Raw genomic sequence first — 24,650 nt, forward strand, 5'->3', positions numbered from 1 at the left:
GGACAAGGAAAAAGAAAGCAGTTTTAAAAACCGTATTATGTGAACAGGTTGTATTTTGTGAATATCTTCTACTTTTAAAAATTATTCATTGTAGTATCCAAATAAACAAATTATAAATGTAGAGTCCCATGAGTTGTCACCCAGATGACATGTCTGTATAAAACCACTCAGATAGAAATGTACCACCAGCGCCCGTAGAAACTCTGCTCCCGCCCTGACCCGGTTACTACTCACTGAATCACTGTCCCAACTTCTAAAACAACAGCTATTCTGCCTACTTTTGAACTTTACATAAATGGAATACAGTACGTATTTTTTGTAGTCTAGCTTCTTACACTCAACATTATATTCGTGAGATTTATCCATGCTGTTGCATGTAGCAGGAATCCATTTATTTTCATCACTAGTAATCATCATATGAATATCTAAATGTATCCATTTTACTGTTGATGGACATTTGGTAGTTTCCAGTTGGAGACAATTAGAAATAAAGCTGCTATAAACATTCTTGTTCCTATAGGCCACATATGTGTATAATATTTACACATGTCTCTTGAGTGTGTACCTATGAATGGAATTGTTGGGTCATGGGTGTGTGTGTGTGTATATATATATATATGTTTGTATGTATATGTTATTCTTAGGATGGCTTCCAGGACATAAATTCAAAACACATTAAAATGTTTTTTCTGTATGTCTCTATTTAATTACAATAATAATATAAAATTTGATACATTTATAGTGGAGCTAACATTTATATGTAAAACACTAATAGAATTTAAAGGAGAAGGGTAAGTAAAGATTTAGTATATTTGCTACTTGAGTTCTGATAATAATATTAATCCTAGAACCTCCATGCTATTAAATTATCATTTTTTTGCAAAGTAAATTTACCAAGAAATCTTTAGTATTATCTTAGGATGCAACTTGCAAATCATGATGTCAGCTCAAACTGTCGTATTGGTTTTTATCACTTGAGAATCTTACTTATGTAGTGTCATCTTACTACACAAAGACAAAAAGTGAAGAGTTTTGCACCCCGTGGCACCACCACCACTGATTGTGCTTTATTTTCCAATTCTTCTGAACCTCTCTTCTTCCTGTGCTGCTTCAGTGCTATTAAAGGTATACTCAAAATAGAGTTTTGCTTGATGGTTTGTTTCACCCTTTATTAGTTACACAGAATCAATTTACCGCTAATAAACTGACTTCATTTTTCTCTCAAATGGAGATCACCTGTCACTGACAGTTTACGTTGAATAACCATTTGCTTATCACCAACTGTCTTAAGGCAGTAGGAAACTTCCCAGTGTCAATCTTCAATGTATCCTGCAGAAGTTATTTCTTCTAGCATTTATCATGATTTCTAGACGTGAACATCATTTTCTTAAAGCGGTACCTAAGAGCTCCTGGTCTTAGTTCTCAATGTAGTAGATGTACTCATTTTGCCTTAGCCTGATTTGTCTGAGGATCTGGTCTTGTGCTGGTAGATATCAATTTTCTTAGACATTTTTTTCCTGCTGGAATTTAGGAGAAGATGCATCTCTGCCTATTACCAGTGGAGGAAGCTACCAGATATTGGTGAACAATGTGTTTTATTTCACACAACGTGTGGTGGACAAGCTTTGGCAAGGCATGTTCAACAAAGAATCTAAACTTCTTATAGATTTTATAATTCAACTAATTGCACAGGTAATCCATTGTCACTATTAGTTGTAAAGTACATGTTTTCCTATTGCCTAAGGTGTCAAATAAGTGTAACTAATAAGACAATGAATGTGAACATTTAATATAGAGTTCAGCTTATTAAAAGTGAATAAAAAATTGTAGACCTGTAACCCTCCCGCCTTCCCCATAGCCTGGAGCCGGTGAGTCCTTGTAAAGTTGCCTCATTCTCTCAAGCTGTGGGCTTTCACTGGCCTCCCACTGGTCTTGCTCTTTGCTGCCCACATAGCTAGACAGCTTCCTTTTGGTTTAAGTAAGTTAACATGATTTGATAGATTTTTACAGTATAATACATCAGTGTGTAAAGGCTAACAGAGCATGAAGAGTTGATATTAAAGGAGTATTCTCTTCTCATAATTGAATCTTTACCAAGTGCATTATAGTCCTTGTTTCTTTGAAGATGTCATTTTAGTATGTCTTTGTGGTACCTTTGACTAAGCCATATTGGCCTGATTTGGCACAAGTGATTAATATTATTCAACACGGAATATAGAAAATAGGAAATACTATTATTATGGTTTATTAGCATATGGTGCATAGGTTCTTTCATGTCACCTAAGAATCTTTTAAGAGATAAATTTGTATTTAAGCCAAAAAGAAAAGTTCTCAAGTGAGAGGATGAAACTAGAATGTCAAAAGTAGTTTTTCACTACTTCTAAAATGTTGATTTTAGGTAATTTTTTTCAGTAATTTTGAGTAGAGATCATTTAACCTAACAAAACTTGTGTGGTGGGAGCTCTACCCAGATGGCACTTCCTCGTGTTCTGGGGGCAGGGGGCAGCCCTCCCCACGGGAGTGTTACAGCTCTTCTCACTGGGAGGTGTATTTTTACATAGCCCTCTTCTCGTTAAATTATGTTTATGTGTCTCTCGGGTTCGGAACCTCATAATAGCAAGGGCTTTGTAGTTTTTAACTTAGCATCCCAGGACCTAGCATGGCATCTGGTACGTAAACTAATGTTCATATGCGAGTGATAAGCAGATCTTTTCTTTTCGTCCATTTTACTAAATGAAGTATCTTTCGCATCTTTAGTCAAAAAGAAGATCCCAGGGATTGTCACTGGATGCGGTTTACCACTGCCTCAACAGGACTGTCTTGTACCAGTTTTCACGGGCACACAAAACCGTGCCGCAGCAGGTGGCTCTCCTCGACTCGCTCCGGGTCCTGACTGTGAACAGGAACTTGATCCTGGGGCCCGGGAACCACGACCAAGAGTTCATCAGCTGCCTGGCTCACTGCCTCATTAATCTACATGTTGGAAGGTAACTCCTTTAGGTTCAGATTACTGTGTCTTTGATATTATTCCACCAGGACTCTTTGTTCTACTTTTTTGGTGGTAACATTTCTTTTTCCTTTAATCTCAGTGTTATTTAAAACTTCATGCAAAAGGTAAAAGACAAGTGTTGCATATTTGCAGTGAAATAATGAGTATTTTTTTCTTTAATTTTCTATATCTTTAAATTTTTTATTAACCACCATATGTCATGTGTATAATTTTAGAAAGTGTGCTTTTAAAGTAAATAAAATAGACGGGAGGTTAAGAAAGTTAAAAAGAAAAGAATGCAATGAATAAATACAATGTTATATGTTAAATGCGTGAAGTTAGTATTTTTCCATTGATTGCTTTGACAGCTACTTCTTTAGTGTCTGCTGGGGGCCAGACCGTGAGTTAGGGGCTGGGATGAAATGTGAGCAGGAAAGACCCTGTGGCGGGGTCTTGGAGCGTGCAGTCTAGGAGGGAAGGCAGACAGGTAAGCGACACCAGTCAGGTGTGCTGGAGACTCTGCTAGAGGCCTTGGGAGCAGGTGGCCGGCCCCCTGACCTGGAAGAAACACCTGCTGAGGTGCATCTTGAACCTGGTTAACCCTCCAAAGAGGACAGGGAAGAGTGATGTGGGAAGGAAGAGCCATGCGTGGGATTGCTCAGGGGGAAGAAAGAAATGGCGTGTTTGGGAAAATGCTCCCGGAGCAGAGTGGTGAGATGAGAGACTGGAGATGGGGCGCAGGCACAGAAGAGAATATTCTTAAATGAACTTTTTGTAGTTTTTAGGTAAAAATGTTGAGTGATTAAAAAGCATGTTAAATATTAAGATGCTCACCTTACGATATAGTTTAGTTTAATTACATTTAGTCAGCTGGATTTGAGACCACACCTTAAACGTGGCATTTTCAAGGTAAACTGTAAGTTCTGTTTTGTGCATCTGCTGAATGTCTGTCTGCCAGTTATGGAACTTGGTGATAGAGCCCGCATTTACTTGTGTCTGCGGAATAATACCTAGTCATTATAGTCTTCAGCTGCTATCATTTTCTTCAAATAGTTTAAACTGACTGGACTTTTTCAGCAACGTGGATGGATTTGGACTAGAAGCAGAAGCTCGCATGACTACATGGCACATTATGATCCCCTCTGACATAGAACCAGATGGTGGCTACAGCCAAGATATTAGCGAAGGTAATTACTTTGATTTTTTCCCCCTTTTTCCCCACTCATTCATTTCCAATTTTTAAAACATAACAAAAAAATTTGACTTTTTATAAACTGCCAACATGGACAACCAGTCTCCCAGTAGGGTACACCTGTACGTACACCAATATGTCCACTGACATGCACCAACTCCTTATGCCAAGGTGGGAAAACCACTAACCACTAATACTGCCAGCTGTCAGCATTTCATAGTAATGCTGCAAGACTTGATGGTACCTTTTTTACCTTTGCACAATTAGTAGTACAGATATTAACTTGGCACTTAACCATAACGAGAGCTGCCTGTCGGTTGTGTTAGGCATATCACATTAGAGGCAAATATTGCTTGAGATGGGGTATCAGTACTACCATTTTACTCTTTTTTATTCTCTCTTTTTAAATTTAGTTTTCCCATTGATTTTGTAAGTATTGTGCATGAAAGTCTTTGGGTGGATTGATTTCTTATTTCCACATTGTTAGTGAAAACAATGAGATAATTACGGCAGTGTTTGTCTCCCCAGCGATACAGTGTGGTAGTTTTGCATATGATTTTATCCTTTGGAGGTCCACTGCTCCTTCTTTCATTCATTTAAGTATTAATTTAGTCTCTCTTCTTTCACCAGAAGTTCTTGAACCCCAGATACTGAGAACACAGTGATTGTTTTCGCTCCCCCCCACCCCCTGCAAGGAACTGACAGTTTAGAACATTGGTTCTCAACGTGAAGTGCTCAGATGAGCGACATCAGCATCGTTTGGGAACTCGTTAGAAAAGCAGATTGTCTGGCCCCACTCAGATCTACCAAATCAGAAACTCTGGGAGTGGAAACCAGCGATCTGTTTTAACAAGCTCTCCAGGTGCTTCTGAGGCTTGCTAAAGGTGGACTGGTCTAGAGCAGGAGTCAGACAAATGAGCAAGGTGTCCAAAGCAAGATGGAATTTAGTAGTAAAACCCTTTAAAAATGTTTGTTTATTATTTCTTTCCTTTTGCTAAATGTTCAAGAACGACTAACTCAATTTTGAACTTACTTTAAATGTTCAGATCTAAAAATTACTTTTAAATGGGGGATAAGTTCTTATATAGAAGAAGCTAGAGAATGAAATATGTATGTAATTTCCAATTTTATAAATAAAAATGCAGTCTCTTTGCATGAATATAAAGATTTTTTTTAAGTTTTCCAAGTGACCACCCATATTTTTGGTTATCTGATAATCCTTTTTACCTATATGCATATGATATGATGTATTTTTTCGACAATTAAGTAATATAGTTGAAATTCTTAGATGTAAAACATGAAGAAAAATACTAACTACCCTTATATTGTGTTTTTCATCAGTTGCTTTTTTTCATTTCCTAGGGCGTCAGCTTCTCATAAAAGCTGTCAACAGAGTTTGGACTGAATTGATACATAGTAAGAAACAAGTCTTGGAGGAGCTTTTCAAAGTCACTCTACCTGTGAACGAAAGGGGCCACGTGGACATAGCTGTGGCAAGGCCGCTCATTGAAGAAGCTAGTTTGAAGTGCTGGCAGAATCATTTGGGTAAGAAGGCCTGCATGTCACATGACCAAGAGATGCACACACGGCTGTTCGATAGGGACGCGTTTTAGATATGTAATTAAAACTTTCTCAAAAGGATGTTATGATGGCAGTAGAATTGAAAGTCCATACAGTGTAACCTGCTCTAGAATGATTATACTGAGATGTAGCTTTTCTTCTCAGATTTTTTTAAAAATCTTAGATGTATGGGGCTGGCCCCGTGGCCGAGCGGTTAAGTTCGCGCGCTCCGCTGCAGGCGGCCCAGTGTTTCGTTGGTTCGAATCCTGGGCGTGGACATGGCACTGCTCGTCAGACCACGCTGAGGCAGCATCCCACATTCCACAACTAGAAAGACCCACAACGAAGAATATACAACTATGTACTGGGGGGCTTTGGGGAGAAAAAGGAAAAAAAAAAGAAATCTTAGATGTATTATACATCAGGCATCTATGAGTTTAGAAAATCATACATTGCTCACAGCTTTAGTGTCCTCACGGTCTTGGCTATGAGTCCACAGTCCTTTATCTATAATTCTGAAATTCAAAAAGCCCTGAAACTGAAGGTTTTTTCATTAATTTGGTGCCACAACTCACTTGGTAACAAAACCTAACCTATCTTTATTTATTCCACTTGGTGTGAATATTCATACGTTTTCCTGCAAAATTTTAATGTGTTAAATTACAGTTTATTACCCTAGACACTTGGATGTTGTTATATAATATATAGTATATGAACCATATCACCTTTTTAAAATCCAAAACATTCTAAATCCCAAGTTATACCCAGCATCAAAGATTTTAGATAGAGAATTATGAATTATTATTTACATAGAATCTGACTACAGTTGAAATAAATTTACGTATTATTGCAGAGCTGTGAAGTTTCAGTCAAATGTAAGTTCAGCTAGTACAGTAATTGTCAGGCAGCTATCCTTATACCAGCTCACCAGCAAGTCAGTGTGTAATTCTAAGAGAGCGTCTGTAACGTAAGCTGCTTTTGATTACTACAGAATTGTGGTTTGTAACCGTAATGCGAAAGTACTAAAAGTGAGACTGACAGATACGTGGAGAAATTGTAAAGTAATGTAATTTTAATTTCACAGCCCATGAAAAGAAATGCATAAGTCGAGGAGAAGCCTTAGTGCCCACCACCCAATCCAAGCTGTCTCGTGTCAGCAGCGGCTTTGGTCTGTCCAAGTTAACAGGGTCGAGAAGGAATCGGAAGGAGAGTGGTCTGAATAAACACAGTCTTTCCACCCAGGTACGTTGTTTAGTTTCACTGAAGATATGATTAGAAATTTATATTTCAAGGTTTAGTTGTCGTGTTTTGTATAATACTCTTAACATATGCACAAGCATATGATTTGAAATGGAACTTTTCTGCATTTTTGCTTTAGAAGAGAAAGAGAAATAACCCAGATTATGAGAACTTCTTCCATTTTATTATGATAAAATTGCATTATGAATGTGTATTTATATCCATTTTCATAACTGGATATGATATGAGATTTGGATATTGATGTATGATCAGACTGTGGATAATTTTTTCCCAATTTTTTCGTACTTTCAATTTTCTTATTGATAATTATATAAATTTTAAAGCAATAGTAAAACAAAATGGCTTTTTATTTTTTGTAATCTTGTTGTATATACCTGATTGTTTTTTTTTTAATTCATCCACATTCTCTCCTCATCACACTTCCTTTGCCATCCCAGAATCTTAGTGGCAACTGTGAAGCAGGTCTGAGAGAAACAGTGTGTATCAGTGACTCCACGTGTCAGGTTGAGTGCCCTAGGAAGCACACTGAGGTGGAGTTTAGTGTGCAGGAGGTTTATTGGGGTGCCCTTGTGGTCGACACCTGTGGAAGGGAAAAGAAGGAAGCAGGATTGATCACAGGGAAATGTCAGGCTCCAGCAACAGCCTCAGCTGGGTTGGCCTGTACTGAGCTGAAAAGGCTGGGCTTGCTTACCCCCAAATCAACCAGGAGTTGGATGTGGGGTGCCTGGGCAGCTCTCTGCAGCTGAGGTGAACCCTGAAGGTGCTGACAGCACTGACAGCACTCCCAGAGGTTGAGGCAGCACGCTGTCCCTTATAGGGGCATGGGTGTGTGTGTGTGTTCATCACACAAGCCTCTGTTAGATTCATCGCATAATTAATCTTTTAGAGTTTTTGTTTTGTAGTGGTACTTTAAAAGAAATTTAACTAATTGTTCAGCATTAAATTCAAGACTATTTAACTCATTGATTCCAGGAAGTCCATGAAATATTAAGACTCTTTTCCATCCATTGTTAGGAGATTTCTCAGTGGATGTTTACGCATATCGCTGTTGTTCGCGACTTAGTGGACACACAGTATAAGGAGTATCAGGAGGTAAGAATTCCTAACCATAGTAATGGTTTGCCTTCCTCAAATGGGAAAAGACACTGTTTCTCCTGATGTCTTCCTGCCCATTTTAAGGGTAAGTTACTGAACCGCATTCATCCTCAGATGACGATTTTTAATTATCCCTGCTGACGGCTACTTTGGCCCTTGGTTTTAAGATGGAAAATTTTGAATTTTCTATAGGCACACTGCATTTAAAACGCAGCAAACTAGAAATATGCACAGCTGAATCCTGCTAACATTTGGTTCTGACATATTGCATGTCTTTGTTCCTAATAAAAATTAAAATGTGAGAAAGATCCCTCTCTTTCAGACTTAACAAGGGGATTGTGAAAATATGCATCAAAGTCTCTGAGAAGTCTCTTAAAATTCTAAAAGAGTAAAAGATAAAGTTATTTTTTATTATAGTTGCTTGATGATTATGTCAGTAAAAATAAATTCAATGAAAGCTTCTTGGTAAATTCATAATACTCAAGTTATCCTAAATTCCAAAACAATAGGTCTATTGAAGATTTCTAAAAGATAAACTGCTAATATTTTATGGACATAACACTATTTACTTGGTTGTTACAGGGGGTTCCCCTGCCTCCCAGGAACACATAAGTACACCTATGATATCGTATAATTTCATGATTATTTATTCAATAATATTTTCTGTTAGTTGTATAAAGAGATCTTTATTCTTAGACTTAAATTGCATACTTATATTCCATGAATCATTAGGTAAGTCAGTTATAGTGATCTATGTTGAAATGTTATACATCTTTGCATTGGACAGATAGCAAGAAGTTATACCAAGTCATAAATTTCCATTTAAGTCAAAATGGTTTGGATCTGTCCCAGTGGCCAATAGAAAATGGTTTTTCTTTTATATGTATGTGAATGTCAAGTTCCCTGTCAGAGCTGCCTATTTATTTTCTTTACCTAAAATCTTTGGAAATCTTATCAAGACTACCAGTAATCCAGTGTGTTGGCAATATTTCTTGATCTGTTTTCCTAGATTTTTTCCTATCCATGTTCTAGTAGCTGTTCTACAATACAGGAGTGGGAGATTCATCCTTAAATTGCCATGTTTATTTATTAACTCACACTGGACAACCATTTCAATGTATTTTCATAAGTAATATTACCACCTTTCCTGTGCTCAAGTAACATAGTTCTTTCAACTCTGTTCAGCCTTACTGCACACTCTGCCCTGTACATACCTGTCATTTACTTGATGCGAAAATAATTGCGTTGGGCCACCATAAAAAAACTCAGCTTCTCTCAAAATTGGTAGCTTACTTTTTAAGCATAAATGAGTGTAATTTTACTTTTATAGTATTGACTGAAATGATATGGATAACTTGGTTTTAAGTTATTTGTAGACTTTTAATTATTTCTCCTGCTTTTGCTTGAAAACCAACCTGGACTCCCTCCCCTTAGCGTCAGCAAAATGCCCTGAAGTATGTGACGGAAGAGTGGTGCCAAATCGAGTACGAACTGTTGCGGGAGCGAGGGTTATGGGGTCCCCCCATTGGTTCCCATCTAGACAAGTGGATGCTGGAGATGACAGAAGGACCCTGCAGAATGAGGAAAAAAATGGTGCGAAATGACATGTTTTATAACCATTATCCTTACGTGCCAGAAACAGAACAAGAGACAAATGTGGCGGTGAGTATGCAGAATTAAATGTCTGTAATGGCTCTTTCACATTTTTCTTCTTTCTAAGCATTTTTCCTTCATAGGTCAATTACCTAACATATCTAATTTAGGAAATTCAATAAACTATATTAAGTTGATAATGTCAGGATGGTGGTGGTGGAATGAAAAGATGCAGCAGTACAACAGGAGACTTCATGGTGAAATGGTTTAGATCGCGCAGATTCTGGAGCCAGGCTGCCCGACGTAAAACCTGGCTCTGCCACTGGACTAGCCCGGTGACCCAGTACAGTTCATTTAGCTCTTTGGGTTTTGTTTTCTTATGCCTAAAATGGAGAAAAAAGCCATTCCACCTCAAAAGCTGTTGGGAGGATTAAGTAAGTTAAAATTAATAAAGTACTTGAATAGTGTCTGGCACAAAATGAGCACTATATGAGTGAGTGTTAAGTAAATAAAATAAATATTAGCACTAAGCAGTATTCTTTGGAGAAATATAGAGAACAGCTAAAGAAAAATAGCCTGAATATGTAGATTTTTCCATTTATGTGAAGAAGCCTTATCGCTGACTCCACAGGTTTAAAACAAACATTTGCCCTTAAGTCCCTTTGCAGTCAGACAAGTTACCCTTCCCAAAGACTCCATTCAGCTTTTTGTACATCACTGGAGAAATTTTGTCTAAGCTGATAATGCTCCAGGAGTTATGTTTTTAAGTTGGGAAAAGTACATTCTTTCCCGGTAAAGTCACTGCACATTAAAGAAGAGAAAATACAGGAGTGTAACAACATCCACTGACTTTAATTCTGAAAATCCTTATAACGTTTCTAAGTGGTAATTCAACTCTTTGGTGTCCAACAATAATCCTTTACCTGCAAAACAAAGAGTGCTTTTCTCCTTAGAAATTCACTCTTGTCGTAGAGTCACAGTTTGGGAAACTGAAAAGGGATCTCACAGACAATCATGTCCAGCATCCTACTACTATCGTTTTAATGTATAATCAATTAGAGAAACATTATTTTATGAGGTATTTTACTATTTTTTGTACCTTGTCTTTGAGATGCAATGTGTGTTTTACACTTACAGCACTTCTCAGTTTGGACTGGCCACGTTGCACAGGCTCAGTATCCATGTGTGGATAGATGCCACTGTGCTGGGTAGGGTAGCCCTAGGGAATCCCTGACTTTTAGACCAGTGTTTTGTGATTTTTTAAAAAAAATCTATTCTTCTTTTTGATACATGGAATTTTCATGCCTTCCTTTAATGTCATTTAAATTTTCAAAAAAATTCATGTTATAACTTTTTGAAAATATAGTCTAGAAAAACATATTTTAAGATTCTCTCCCTCCCAAGGAATCTGACTGCTGTGCTTAATTAACCTTGGACAGAAAGGTTACCATCTCTCAAAGGAATGTATTCCATATTTTGTCTCACCCTAGCATTAGCTACCTCTAAAAGATTTTAGAGGCTTGCCTGGTGGCATAGTGGTTAAGTCTGTGCACTCCACTTTGGCAGCCCAGCTTTGACAGGTTCAGATCCTGGGCATGGACCTACACACCGCTCATCAAGCCAAACTGTGGCAGTGTCCCACATACGAAATAGAGGAAGATTGGCGCAGGTGTTAGCTCAGCGTCAGTCTTCCTCAAGCAAAAAGAGGAAGATTGGCAACAGATATTAGCTCAGGGCCAATCTTCCTCACAAAAAATAAATAAGTAAATAAGATATAGTAAAACCTAATGTAACTCCAAAAACTCAGATCGCTACAAAGACTCATCCACTAAAGAACGGTTTGGGTTTGCTCTTCTTGCATATTTGGTTAATAGGATTTTAGAATATGAGAGGTCATAAAGTCCAACCATTTGCCCAGTGTAGAAGTTTTATTATATTTTACTGAAAACTTCCTTTCAAAACTCTTCGTGGCTTAAGTACCTTCACATTCTTGACTTTATATTTGATTCTCCCAACAAGTGAAGAAACTAAGATTTATAGAAGAGACTTGGAACGTGAGTCTCCTTGTAAGTAGTTTGTATCCTGTGACGTGGGGGCAGCTTGAACTGTTCCAGTGCTGCTTTTCTTCTCTGCCAAAACCCTGACTCCATTTATTTCGTGCTCGTTGATTCTGCCTCTGTCCTGATGCTACTTAGAATGTAGGTCCTAGACCTGCTAAAATATGAAGTTTTTCAGGATAGCTCCCTAAAGTCTGCTTTTCTCAAAGCTGTTCAGTTCTGTCAAGAATGCCATACTTGGTACAGCTGTAACTTAAAGACCTATAATTTCTGATTCTCATGCATTACACAAAAAAATTAATCCACCCCGTATTTTTGCAGTCTTTTCTTAGCACCTACTTTTGTCAGAGCAAGCCAGCAGTACAATCTCTAATTCTCAATCTTCCCCCCCGACAATGAGAATTTAAGCCTGTAGCAATTTGATAAAATATTTCTTATGGAGTCAGCACACTTAAATTGAATCCATTCACGAATACTGAAATAGAAGATGAATATATTCTCCTAAATATGTGACCAACTCAGTTTTTATTTAACTGAAGTATATACTTTTGAGTTTTTATTTAACTGAGGCATATATTGTTTGAGTTATTTAACCGTAATATTTTTATCTTATCTACTCCTTTCCTTCTTTGTAACAGTGTCATTTGTTTTACAAAAGTATATTTAAACATCTATGTCAGATAAATGCAAAATAAGCTATTCAGAGTTCACACTCAGAACCTTAGTATCATTAGCATTTTACCTAAGCAAAGGAGGGCGCCAGCCTGTGAAATCTGAACAGACAGTCTCAGGAATAAAACAGATGTGTTACATATCGGAAAATACAGTGCAGTCAAGAAACGTTGGATTTATGTTTCCAACAAAAGAAAAAGCAGGTGGAAAGGAGAGATGATTACAGAATTCAAAATCCATGCTGCTTAGTTCATACACTAGTCAAGGTTAATCTGCTATGGTGAAATTTTCTGAATGAATAATTATTTTAGTTTTCCTAGTTCAAAATATTTTGTAAATTTGAAACGCTATTAAATGTCCTCTTTTATTTATTGGGATATGCAGTCTGGCAATATTAATAGCAAAGAAAATTCCAAAAAGTAAAAGCATCTGCTATCCCACTGAATTCTGTCATGAAATCAGAAAAGAAGAATGAATACTTAAAAGCACAGTGAGGGGGACGCTCTGCAGAGCAGTCTACATGTGGTTTCATTCACGGCTCATAGCAGCGCTCTGAAGTTTAGTTAATATTATTATCCCAGTTTTATAGATGAGGAATAGAAACCTGGAAAAGTTAAGGAACCCCTTCTAGGTCACAGCTACTGAGTAGCGGAGTGAAAAAGCGTAGGTTGACAGTTCCTCAGAAGTTGAATCACTTTTGAAAAAGAAAAGATTCCAGTGGGTGGCAGTTTTGTGACCTTTTCTATAGACAATGAATTTCTTCCAGCCAGAAGCCATGTATTAGGTTTTTTCTCTTTCATGCTAACAGAGTACCTAGAACTTAATAAATCTTGAGTGAATGGATCACCAGCGCTCTCTCTTCCTAATAGATTTTATCCATTGCTTCCTGTTCATCATTCTACAGAGTTTTCCTAATTCTGAAATTTTTCCACTAAAAAGGGCTAGAGCCAAATTTTGTGGGACCTGAAGTTTATACAACTTGGAGGAGGGTTCTCTGAGAAAAAGAGTACAAAATTATGAATATAAAATTACTAGGGCCCCTCTTCCAGGGTTTTCAAAGGAGCCCATGGGGAGTGAGCACTGTTGGAGTTTGAGCTTCATTGACTTTGTAGAAAATCCACCTCTGCCTTGAACTGCATTAACTCCTGCCTCCCAGAGTTAGAGAGCAATCATTTCCTGCTTTTTACCGCCCGTAAGTGTGTTGCCCCCCACATCCATGTTCATCAAATATAGTCAATACTGGGGCCAGCCTCGTGACACAGTGGTTACGTTCACACGTTCAGCTTCGGTGGCCCACGGTTTGCCAGTTTGGATCCCGGGTGTGGACCTAGCACCGCTTGGCTCGCCATGCTGTGGCAGGCGTCACACATATAAAAATAGAGGAAGATGGGCATGGATGTTAGCTCAGGGCCAGTCTTCCTCAGAAAAAAGAGGAGGATTGGTGGTAGATGTTAGTTCAGGGCTAATCTTCCTCAAAAAAAAAAATGTATATATATAGTCAGTACTTTTTGCCATATAACAGGTATACGCCAACCTAAAAATTGCTTTTGAAGACTCTTCATAGGTAAAACAGGGTTTACCTGGAGCAAAGGCAAATGATTTGATCTTTTGCCTTATTTATTAAGAATAATTATTATTTCTAAGTAACATTCAAGTTTTCAGTCCTGTTGCTTAAGCTGAAAGAATACAATGGTGATTAAAAAGTTATTTTCTTGTTTTAAATCTTTGATGTTAGAAGTGAATCAAGTGATTATTTCTTTAGTCATTAAAGTTTTATTTTTTAAACCTTGATAATATTCCATACTGTATAAAAAATAGCATATCTATTATTATAAGTTTTTAACTTTATTTCTTGATTTTTAACTTAGATGTTTGTTTATAGAATACAGGGCATATTTGAGTGTTTTATTTGCCATAGACATAAAAACTTTGAAAGTTTATCAACTAAAATTATTTCAATAAAAACAACAGTAATAATAATATCCTGAGAAAAATTAGGTATATGTGGAAAATTTTGTATTGTCACATGAAGATACTTTATCCTTTCTGGACAGTGATTTTCCTTGGGGGGTAATGTTTTTATATCATATAGAGACGTCACAGGACTCATAGAAACTAAGCAACTCATTCAGGAAATTCCATTGCCAGCATTATAAAAAAAATTAGAAATAAAAGGCCTATAAAATTATTTCTAGAAATTCTGAATTTGAAAAATTTAGATTTCTATGTCGACATAATATAATAGCAATTGTTATAAAATTTTTTAATAAAAGAGCTATGATAATATTAAAATTATTGGTATAATATGTATCTTTGCTATTGCATGCTGTGCCTTTGAGTAAAAATGAGAACCTCAGTCAGTGGATCAGTAGGCAATATGTATTAAACCAGCACTGTACCATCTGCTGTGGGGAAAATGCAAGAGTGCGCATGTGAGTCCCTGCCCGCATTCTGCTTGGGGTTATATGTGTGGTGGACATCCAAGTTGGGTTTGACCATAGTAATTGGTCCATTTTGCTGTTGGTGTTTCACATGTCTATCCTGCCATCTATCTTGTTTTTGTATGAGTTGCAGAATCAGTACCCTCCACCCCTAAACACTTCCACATGCATATCAATCAATAGAGTTCAATATTTATAATTTTTTATTACCATAAATTTTACATACATTGAAATACATAAATCTTAAGCATACATTCAGTGCATTTTAACAGATGGATAGTACACACTCACGTAACTCAAACCCTTACCAAGATGGAGAGTATGGGAGTATATTTTAAAGATTATTCTTCAATACAAGGTATACTTTTCGAAGTTTGCTTAGAAAGAGACAGGGTTTTCTAAAGCCGTGTGAAGTGTTTGCAAGTGTGCCCAATAGTCCAGTGTCTGTTCTGCCAAGGGAAGCAAATGTTTGTGAAAACATTTTGCCTGCTCGTGTTTACTGTAGAGAAGGGTACTGGCAGTCATCTCTAGACACAAACTGTGCAAAAGAAGAAAAACTAGAAGTAGTTCTTGGGTGCGGTATTGTCTGTCTGTAGCTATCTGTGTGTTTACACGTATGAGACACACTCTGCAGCTTATCAGAAGTTGCCTTGTTCATTGAGATTTTATTCTGAGAATAAAATATAAAGCAACCACCTAATTCTTTAAAAGCTATTCTTTACAAAAACTTTTGGTTTGGAGGCTGATGCTCTGGTCTGCCTTCTGCTCTCAGCCTTTCTCGGGTTGTGGCTGTGAAGGCAGTGAAGGAGGTGGGTCCTTGTGCTTTTATGGGAGGATGTTTTCTTCACTAACAAGCACTTAGTGATTTCTGTGCTATGGGGTATTATAGATAATACTGTAAATCAGGGGCTCCTGTTATAAAACGGGTCTGAGGATAAGCACAGTGAAAAGTAGGTGGAAGATAATAGCTAGATTAGCTTCTGTTATCCAGTTTTTCCGTTTTAAAACCATAGAAAGAGTTGCCTATAAATCACCCATCACAGCGGCAGCCTATGCTGAAGTTTTGTCTGTGTGGTTTTTAAGTTCGTCCTGTTCAGTTGCCTTGGGAATTTTAGTGTATTTGTTTTACTTTAAAACTACTTTCGATAACTGAGAAATAATCACACAATGCTAAGTAGTTATTTCAAGCAGCTTAGGATGTCATATTAATTTTCTTTGAGTGAGTCCATCTTTCTTATTTCATACAATCATCTAGAAAATTTTGTTTTTGTGTTGTTCTTTATGTTTTTTTTTCTGATGTGTCTATACTTAATACCCTGTTTTCAGTCTGAGATCCCAAGTAAACAGCCTGAGACACCCGATGATATCATTCCTCAAAAGGTAAAACACAAATTACCGTAAAAGAATGCAAAATACTTGCAGTTTGTTTTTTTTTTAATGCATGGTAGACTAGACTAACTTAAAAGATTGACTTTCAATTTATTCTTCCTGTAAGTTCCTTAGAGTTGAAAAGTTGGCTTCATTCATGCTGAGAGATGTTCTGGTCTTTATTGGCTTTGTTCTAATTAGCTTTCTGGGGTCTGTGTGCTGCTCACTAACAGGCTGGGCACTCACTGCTCTCACCGTGAAATGTGGATTGCTTCGCCATCTACTAACAAGTTCTGACGCATGTTAGTAATGGGCAGCCTGACGCCTTCAACCTTTTTTTTTTTCACTCATTTCATTCTTCTAGATACTAAACAGTGGGGATTTTGAAAATGCCAGGGTATCCTCTTTTAAAATTATTTTTTCAATCAGAAGGAACTAAGGGAAATTGAGTGTATGATCACTTTTTAAAATACAATTTGGTTTATCTTAGTTTGAAAACTTATAATTGTTTTCTTTTTCTAGAAAGATTCAGTACATAATTGAATAAATAATGTGGTGCTTTAGAACACAGAAATGTACCTCAAAATATTTAGGGGAAAATATTTATAATTCCAAGTTTAAATCTGTATATGAAGTCGGTAGCTAGGTAGATGTTGTCCCATATCTATTAATTCATTGTCTTGCCCATCACTAACTATGCTTTCATCTTTTTACAAATGAACAGTTTTGAGCTGAAGATAATAGTTAGACCTCATATAGAAGAATTGTTATAGTATAAAGTTGACTACCTTTCTTTCATTTCAAAAATATTGCAGTGTTCTTATTAGTTTGCTCATCAGATTGATCCTTCTGTAATTGTGATGATTTTACATCATTTTAGTACTTTGCTATGTTATGCAATATATTTCAGTTTCCATTTGTTGCATATCATTCCTCAGTTAGCTTGCAGCTCTCTTTATTCCCTGACGTTAACCTGAAAGTATAAGAAGGACAATTTGGCTTTAGTTAAGTATCTTTTTGTCTCAAAAATTGGTTCAATATTTTAGTCTAAATGTTCCAACAAATTGGACACTTGTTTTCCACTTTAGTTGGCAATCATATTTTTTTTAAAAGTGTTGCTTGAAATAAGTATTGTGGTAGACAATATATATTGACTACTTGAATTTGAAGAGTAGGCCGATAGAATATTTTTAATTAGATAAGCTCATTCACAGGAAAGGAAAATAAAATAATGTTTAGAAAGGGAAGGTTTTAAAGTATATTTCAAATTCCATCTTTTTCTTAATTGTTGATTCAAAGTCTGGGTCTAATTCAAATGGAGGAACCTTTATACATATAAGCTTTTCCTTCTGGTTTTACATTTTTGTGGGAAACTTTAGACCTTAATTTTCATTGTCTTATGGTTTTAAGAAACGAAAGTTTAGGTCACTTGGAGAACCTGTTTTTAGGATAAATACAAATTATTCTGAAAAAGAAATGCTCTGGTATCATGTGCCAAAAGAATTAAATCTTTTTAATGTTCCTAGGTAATTAATTTATTCTTCAAAATGGACTGATATATGCTCTTGATATGCTCATTTAGTTAGCAAACTAGTTAGTTTATGGATCACATTCTTGTATACAACAAACAACGAGAATGTTTTAGCAGGTTGGAGATACCAGATCATAGTGGCAGGCCAACCAGAGAATGCCATCTCGCCTGAAGCTGATTGATTCCATGTGGGTCAGGATTCTTGGAAGGTTTGGGCCATTCCAGCATTCCAGTGTAACTTGGGAATATGCGAAAGAACAGGGCACTTCTGAGTTTCTGCCTCCAAGTATCTGAAGCAAACAATCACACAGATTGGTTCCAACTAAATGGGTGGCCCTTTAGGCCTGACCTATCTACTTTACTTGAGGTGGAAGCAAAGTTCCAGGTTCCTCCAAGTTCTAGGTTCCTCATAGTTCCAGGACATCTCCTTGCAACTTGATGCCCTCCAGCCCTGGATGTTCTCTTCATTCTACTGTATGGGGAGGTTTTCTGATACAGCAGTAAGGCCTTTACCTACTAACGTGAAGACATCATTTGACTAGAGATGATTTGTTTCTATTTTGGGAAGAATAAAAATGCTAATATTGTTTTATATATCTTTTAAAAATTAATGGAATTTAAAAATAGAGAAACTTAACCCGGAAATCTGTGGATTCACTGGGTATAAACACAGTCTATTAAAAATCCCTAAAAAATGGTAACACATAGTCTTGACACCTTACCTTCCCTCAGAAAGCTTATATTTTTAATTCTTAAAGACAGTTATCTGAGTCCTTTTCTTTTGTTATTTCTTAGAAACCTGCTCGATACAGAAGAGCCATAAGTTATGACAGTAAAGAATACTACATGCGACTAGCCTCTGGCAATCCAGCCATTGTCCAAGATGCCATTGTAGAGAGTTCAGAAGGCGAAGCTACTCAGCAAGAACCAGAGCATGGTGAAGACACTATCGCTAAAGTCAAAGGTCAGCCTTCCTCATTGATTTTAATTAAAAATCATTTTGGAGCATTCCTTATATTTGAATTTATATGAAAATATGAGCAACTGTAAACCATAGGGCCAACCAAGTATCCACATATATTTTACCATCTCACCCTTCTTAAAGATTGACTTTTGTATCAGAACTGAAGAGTCTGGCTCTTCTTTGTTGCCGACAGATGAATGCAATGTGCCCATTGGCTTGATAATTTTTTTTTTACTGTATTTGGCAGAATTCTCGGTGGCAGCTGATATTTTATGTTAACACCTTGATAACTAAATAAATATTTATAAAATCGCAACAACTACTAAATGTGTCATTAGTGCAAGTTAGCCAACGGTAAGAAATAATGCTCTTTCTTCCTGTGAGCTAGCTAAGACAAATTATTCCAGATGTATACTATGAAGTTAGTAAGACATACATAAGATGATGAATTAGGCTAAAATGGCCATGGACTTTGTGATTTTGTGCTTTTACATGTGTGTGCCCTCTGCTGCCTTCCTACGTCTTCTCCATGATCTGGACCTTAACAAACCCTGCCCAGTCTTAAGGACACGGGTCAAATATCAAATCATCCTTCTCTGAACCCTTTTCCAACTCTTCTGTGCACCGATAGCACTTTGTATCTCTTTTAGCAAGTTCAGTGATTTTGCAGTGCTTTAGGTTTTGTAAATTGCAAGTTTCTCAGAAGCAGAGATTTTCTTCTCCCTTTATAGTTTTTACAAAATGGGGATTCAATCAATATCAAATAAGTAAATCAACCCATTATTTTAACTTTTTTAAGCCTCTGCTTCACCATAAATTCAAGTCTTTGCACATTCTATAAGTAAAGCCCTAGAATGTAAATTAAGAACTGTAAATTAAAAATCAGTTTCAGATCCCATTGATTAAAACGCTAATAGTATATGACCATGTCAACAAAAAATACCATTGAAAATTGTGATTCGTTTTTCCTGTTATTATAATACACCTAGTCTCTCTCATGATGACTATGACTTACTAAACATTTTGTAATTGATCTAACATTTTCATAGAATCCCTGAAACTTCTAGTAGTGAACAGAGTTTTCAACCTTCTAATTGTCTTGACATGGCATCAGCAAAGTTACTGAGGTGGATCCAGAGCTATATTTGCTGGGTATAAGCCAAGATCTAATTCACGGTTAGTCAGATGACTTGTGTTTGAGTCATTGGCACTTAACTTCTCGGCCTCATTTTCCTCATCTCTAATTGAGCTAAAACCACAAAAACTTTCGTCACTACTATGATATACAAGATGTTATGCTAGACATAGAGTTGGAGGTTTGATTCATCAAATTAAAAATAATGCAGCTCTAAGCTTTTCCGTCTTGTGAGTGTTCTCAGCAGGACTGGATCTCTCTTGCTTGCGTGTTATACTCTTCCACATGTGAAAGTAAAGCTTTTCCCAAGGCAGAGCAGAGCCTCTCATAACTCCTGTTCAAAGGATAAGGTTCTAACAGGCTGACTAATGCTTTTCCAAATTTCTTAGAGCAACTCTCATTGGTAGGTGTAACATGACCGTTTTGGTACAACGAAAGAATATTAATTGAATTAAATATGGGATTTAGAGTGTATTTTGAGTCCTTCTCATGCTTTGAGTTCTCATCAATTGATTTTAATGTCATCTCCTGTGATTATTAATAAGGTTATCAAAATGTAGGCAATAAAATGTTTCTTTAATCTACAAATTAAATGATCTGTCCCTGTATTATAAAGAATTCTATTCTTATTCTTTATGATCTGATGATTTGATAAAATTCATTCATGTAGGAATGACCATACTGCCATTTGTGGCATGAGTCTTGAAAGAGTCCTCAAGGGCCTTCCAAGTGGGATCTCTTGTAATCGTGTTTATATCTTGCTGTCTTCATTTTTCTTTCTGATAGTGATTGACTGACCATTTATTCATGGTATCGTCTAATGACACCTGTCCATAAGCAAGACCATCCTTACCATTAATTATGCTAATGGTATCTCTGTCATCGTCATCTGAAACTTATTTAGAATTTACTATTTATGAAGCATGATGCTAAGCACTTTACCTCATTTACTCCTCCAGCTATCCTCTAAAATAGATAGTATTCTTGTCCCTGTTTTATAGATGAGAAAATTGAGGTCCAGAGAGGGCAAATAATTCTCCAAGGTCACACAACTGTTTAGCTGCAGAGCCTGTGTTGAACTGAACTGTGCTGCCTCCCCATACCTTCCGGAGTTATCTCAGATTAGAAATGGATAGGAGGAAATCTCAAAATGGAAGTGAGACTCAACGCTCCCCAGATGGCCCCCACAAGGTCACATGGCCCTCTTGGTTACTATCCCATAGGTCTGGTCAAGCCTCCTCTAAAACGGTCTCGATCTGCACCTGATGGAGGAGATGAGGAGAACCAGGAGCAGCTGCAAGACCAGATTGCTGAGGGCAGCTCCATAGAAGAGGAGGAGAAAACGGACAATGCCACGCTCCTGCGCCTGTTAGAGGAAGGAGAAAAGGTACTGTGCTTCTTGAACAGTTAGCGTTGGGTTTAAGTAACTGGTTTCCAGTTTATGACTAGTTGGTAGAGTATTTATCTGGTGGCAGAAGATAAATATTTTACCTTCTTTAATGAAATAACGGTGTTTAGTGGTCTTTTGGGTTTAGTACTGTACTTCTCTCATCTTCAGGATTTTCTGACCAATCTGAACACACTAAACGGCATAAAGTCTCACCAGATACAATATTAACAGTTGAGATCTAGTTCACTGTCTTCCTCCATACCCTTTGTTAGACTACAGTGCTTGCCATAATTCTCTATTTCAAACCCATGTGCACAACCCATTCAGTAATCTGGCCTTGTATTTTTTTTCCATACCTGAGTAATTCCAGTAACCATCTACAAGCAGCCTCAGCCAATCTGTACCATCCCCACCAGCCTGGTAGTTCACTCCCACTTTCCTGCATTCACAGAAGACCACTTTGCCTTCCCTTCCTATTTCTCCCTCAGCCTCTACATCCTGCTGAATTCTCCAGGTTCACTTTGCTGCCTCTGCCTTTTAGCCTGAGTCCCCTGCAGCATTGTATGTCTTGCAGTTCACTACATCCATGATGATATTCTTTACTCTGCGCTTTACTCATTGTGTTTTCTGCCAGAATACCTCTCTCTCCATCACTTGCATAACCTCTATCCTAGTAACTCCCATTTCATACAGCCTCATTTATCTGGATGTCTAATACTCAAATGCAGGAAGCTTTCCTAGCCTGTCTTGCCATCGCCGGCTCTGTGCTTTTGGAATGCCTTGTATATATCGCTGTGTTTTATCATGTCATGATTATTTGCTCCTGTGTCCATCTCTTCCCCTAGACAGGGAGCTCCCATAGGCAGTCACTGTTTCTTATTCCTACCCCATTGCCTTACACAGCCCCAATCACCTTATAGACACTCAATAAACCTTTGAATGAAGGAGTGATTGGTTAAGTAAATAAAAGGATAGAGGAATGAATGAATCAATGTGTAATAAGTATCACCTTTTTAAAGAATGTTCTTTTAGGTTGTTATATTAGATCTTATTATAACCCTTGAAACCTTACCCACTAAGAAGTAGTAACCAGAAATTAGAGTATGATTGAAAAATTTCTCTTTGAATGTATGGCCTAATAAATCTTGAATGAAAATTTAAAAAGAAAAAATCATGTAACTATAAAGGTACATTAGGTCTGAAGGAGGCACAAGAGAGGCTTCTGGGGTCTTGGGAATGTTCTCTTTCTTGATCTGGATGTCAGTTGCATAATATTTTTAGCATTTGAAAATTCATCGAGCTATGCACTTATGAAATAAACATTTTTCTGTATGTATATTACACTGCAACAGAGTTATTGCAAAAGTACATCAGTATTTTTCCTGTAACATTCTACATTTTTATTATTGAAGTAGTTCAAATATGGCCATGAAAATTGACTTAACATTTGTGTATTTTAGAAAATCTATTTTATAATGCTGTCGTTTTTTTAAACTCTTAATCTCTTGAGTACAGTTTTTGCTCTAATTTCTTTAAGTTCAAAGACTGCAGGAAGTGTGTTCAAATCAACATTTGTTTGACTCTGATTTAGTGGCTGATTTCTTTTCCTTGACTCATGTTGAACTAAGTTTAAGCAAGAAGGAATTCTTACTAAGAACAGATCTGGCTGTTGGAAAGAAAACAATACTGACATTGAGAAATATAGCAAATGCTTCCTCCTATGAGGAAAATACAACTTCTGCCAAGTTTGGCTTTTTACAATGGCACAACAGTCTGCCAGGCCAGCAGGACCCAGGTGAGGAGAGAATAGGGACAAATTCCCCAGTTCCAGTTCCAGGAGTTATTATGGAAAAAGAGAAAAATGAGCTATGTGGAAAAGACAGCCACCAATTCCTAACGTGACTTTGTACATAATCTCACTAACTCTCACAGTAAGCTCATGTATACTTGAAATTTACAAATGAAGACACAGAGGCCCAGGGAAATTAAGAAACTTGGCTAAATCTACAAGTAAGTGGCAGAACTAAGAATTCTCTCAGGATCGTCAGACTCTGCAGACCTTTTTCACTCCGTATCATCTTGCCTCACAAAGGGCACAGTCCGAATCTCCTCACATGTATGCCTCAGTTCCCTTTCCTGCCAAGTTTGTTGTGTCTGTCTCCCTCCTTATCCAACTTGTTCATCTCTTGGGGAACCTGGTACCTATGTGCCTGGCACATAGTGGGTACTCTGAATATTGGGAGAAATGGATTGGATGGATGGATAGATAGATGGATGGCGGTGGATGGATATGAGTAAATGGTTGTTTCCTTTTACTGAAGTCAACTGCAAATCAACCTGCACTCTTAGCTGATTCTTGTTAGTACATTTTAAACTCAGGTTTAATGTACTTAGCTCAGAGGATGCCATAACCATGTGATGTCTTGGTAAAATTCTCTTTGCCCATTAAACCCATCTTTAAAAACATTTTGTTTCAGTTATATCAAAAAGGAAATTATCTGAAATTTTTTTTGAAACTATATCAATGAATGTTTCTGGTTTTCTCTGTAGATCCAACACATGTACCGCTGTGCTCGAGTCCAGGGCCTAGATACCAGTGAGGGGCTGCTGCTTTTTGGTAAAGAACATTTTTATGTGATTGATGGATTTACAATGACAGCAACCAGGGAAATAAGAGATATTGAAACTTTACCTCCAAAGTAAGTAAATGAATGAAGAGACACAAAGTATAGCTATCTTTAGAAAACAATATTTGTACATAGTTTTTTTAATCCAAAAATTGTGTTTTACATAATGTTATCCCTCAGTTTGTGTGTCTGTAATTAAATATTCACAAGGGTAAATAGTTCTTTCAAGGTAATACAGAAAAACTTTGCCTTATCAAAGTGAAAACTAAGTAGAATTTATTGCTGTGCATTAATAGCATTAGACAGCAAATTCCACATAGTATAATCTATATATTTATAAACTTATTCTGCATTTACAAATTATTCTCTTTTTTTTTAAGTTTCAGTGCAAACACAGGTGTAGAGAAAATGCAGGTAGCTGTACAATAGTCTAACAAATGAAAGAGCATCCGTGTCCTCTGAGTACCCTAGAAGCACTGTGACAGCACAGACAGGAGTTCGCGGACAGAGTTTTATCCGTCTCCCTCTTCTGCTGGTGCTGTGATGGAAGTGATAGTGGGTAATGGAAAACTCAGAAGACGGACAGAGCTAAAAGGAAGATAAAAATTTGCCTTAGCTTAGAAAATCAGCATGCTCTTCTCTTCCTTTAACATTTTGAACACCTAACACTGTTGAATAAAGACATGGTCTCTGCAGTTCATTCCTAGGAGATAATACAAATAGTTACTTTCAGCAACAGTCAGGGCCACATTATGACTTTCGTGGGCCCCTTCCTC

General features: G+C 37.0%; 1 protein-coding gene across 16 annotated transcripts in view; it reads left to right on the plus strand.

Annotated features, from left to right (window-relative positions):
- WDFY3 (WD repeat and FYVE domain containing 3) overlaps positions 1–24,650 on the plus strand; it is a 251,256-nt gene that overhangs the window by 184,408 nt on the left and 42,198 nt on the right. For 13 of the 16 annotated variants that reach the window (XM_070262308.1, XM_070262304.1, XM_070262309.1 and 10 more), the window contains 11 exons: positions 1,532–1,692; positions 2,758–2,987; positions 4,067–4,176; positions 5,544–5,726; positions 6,826–6,983; positions 8,016–8,093; positions 9,531–9,758; positions 16,186–16,239; positions 18,554–18,722; positions 21,081–21,244; positions 23,798–23,946. In XM_070262308.1, the coding sequence (XP_070118409.1) occupies positions 1,532–1,692; positions 2,758–2,987; positions 4,067–4,176; positions 5,544–5,726; positions 6,826–6,983; positions 8,016–8,093; positions 9,531–9,758; positions 16,186–16,239; positions 18,554–18,722; positions 21,081–21,244; positions 23,798–23,946 (1,684 nt within the window). The remainder of the gene's footprint in view (positions 1–1,531; positions 1,693–2,757; positions 2,988–4,066; positions 4,177–5,543; positions 5,727–6,825; positions 6,984–8,015; positions 8,094–9,530; positions 9,759–16,185; positions 16,240–18,553; positions 18,723–21,080; positions 21,245–23,797; positions 23,947–24,650) is intronic. The other 3 variants (XM_070262306.1, XM_070262310.1, XM_070262312.1) reach the window with 1 other exon arrangement.

The sequence above is a fragment of the Equus caballus genome, chromosome 3 (assembly GCF_041296265.1).
Source record: "Equus caballus isolate H_3958 breed thoroughbred chromosome 3, TB-T2T, whole genome shotgun sequence".
In the NCBI taxonomy this organism is placed as follows: Eukaryota; Metazoa; Chordata; class Mammalia; order Perissodactyla; family Equidae; genus Equus; species Equus caballus.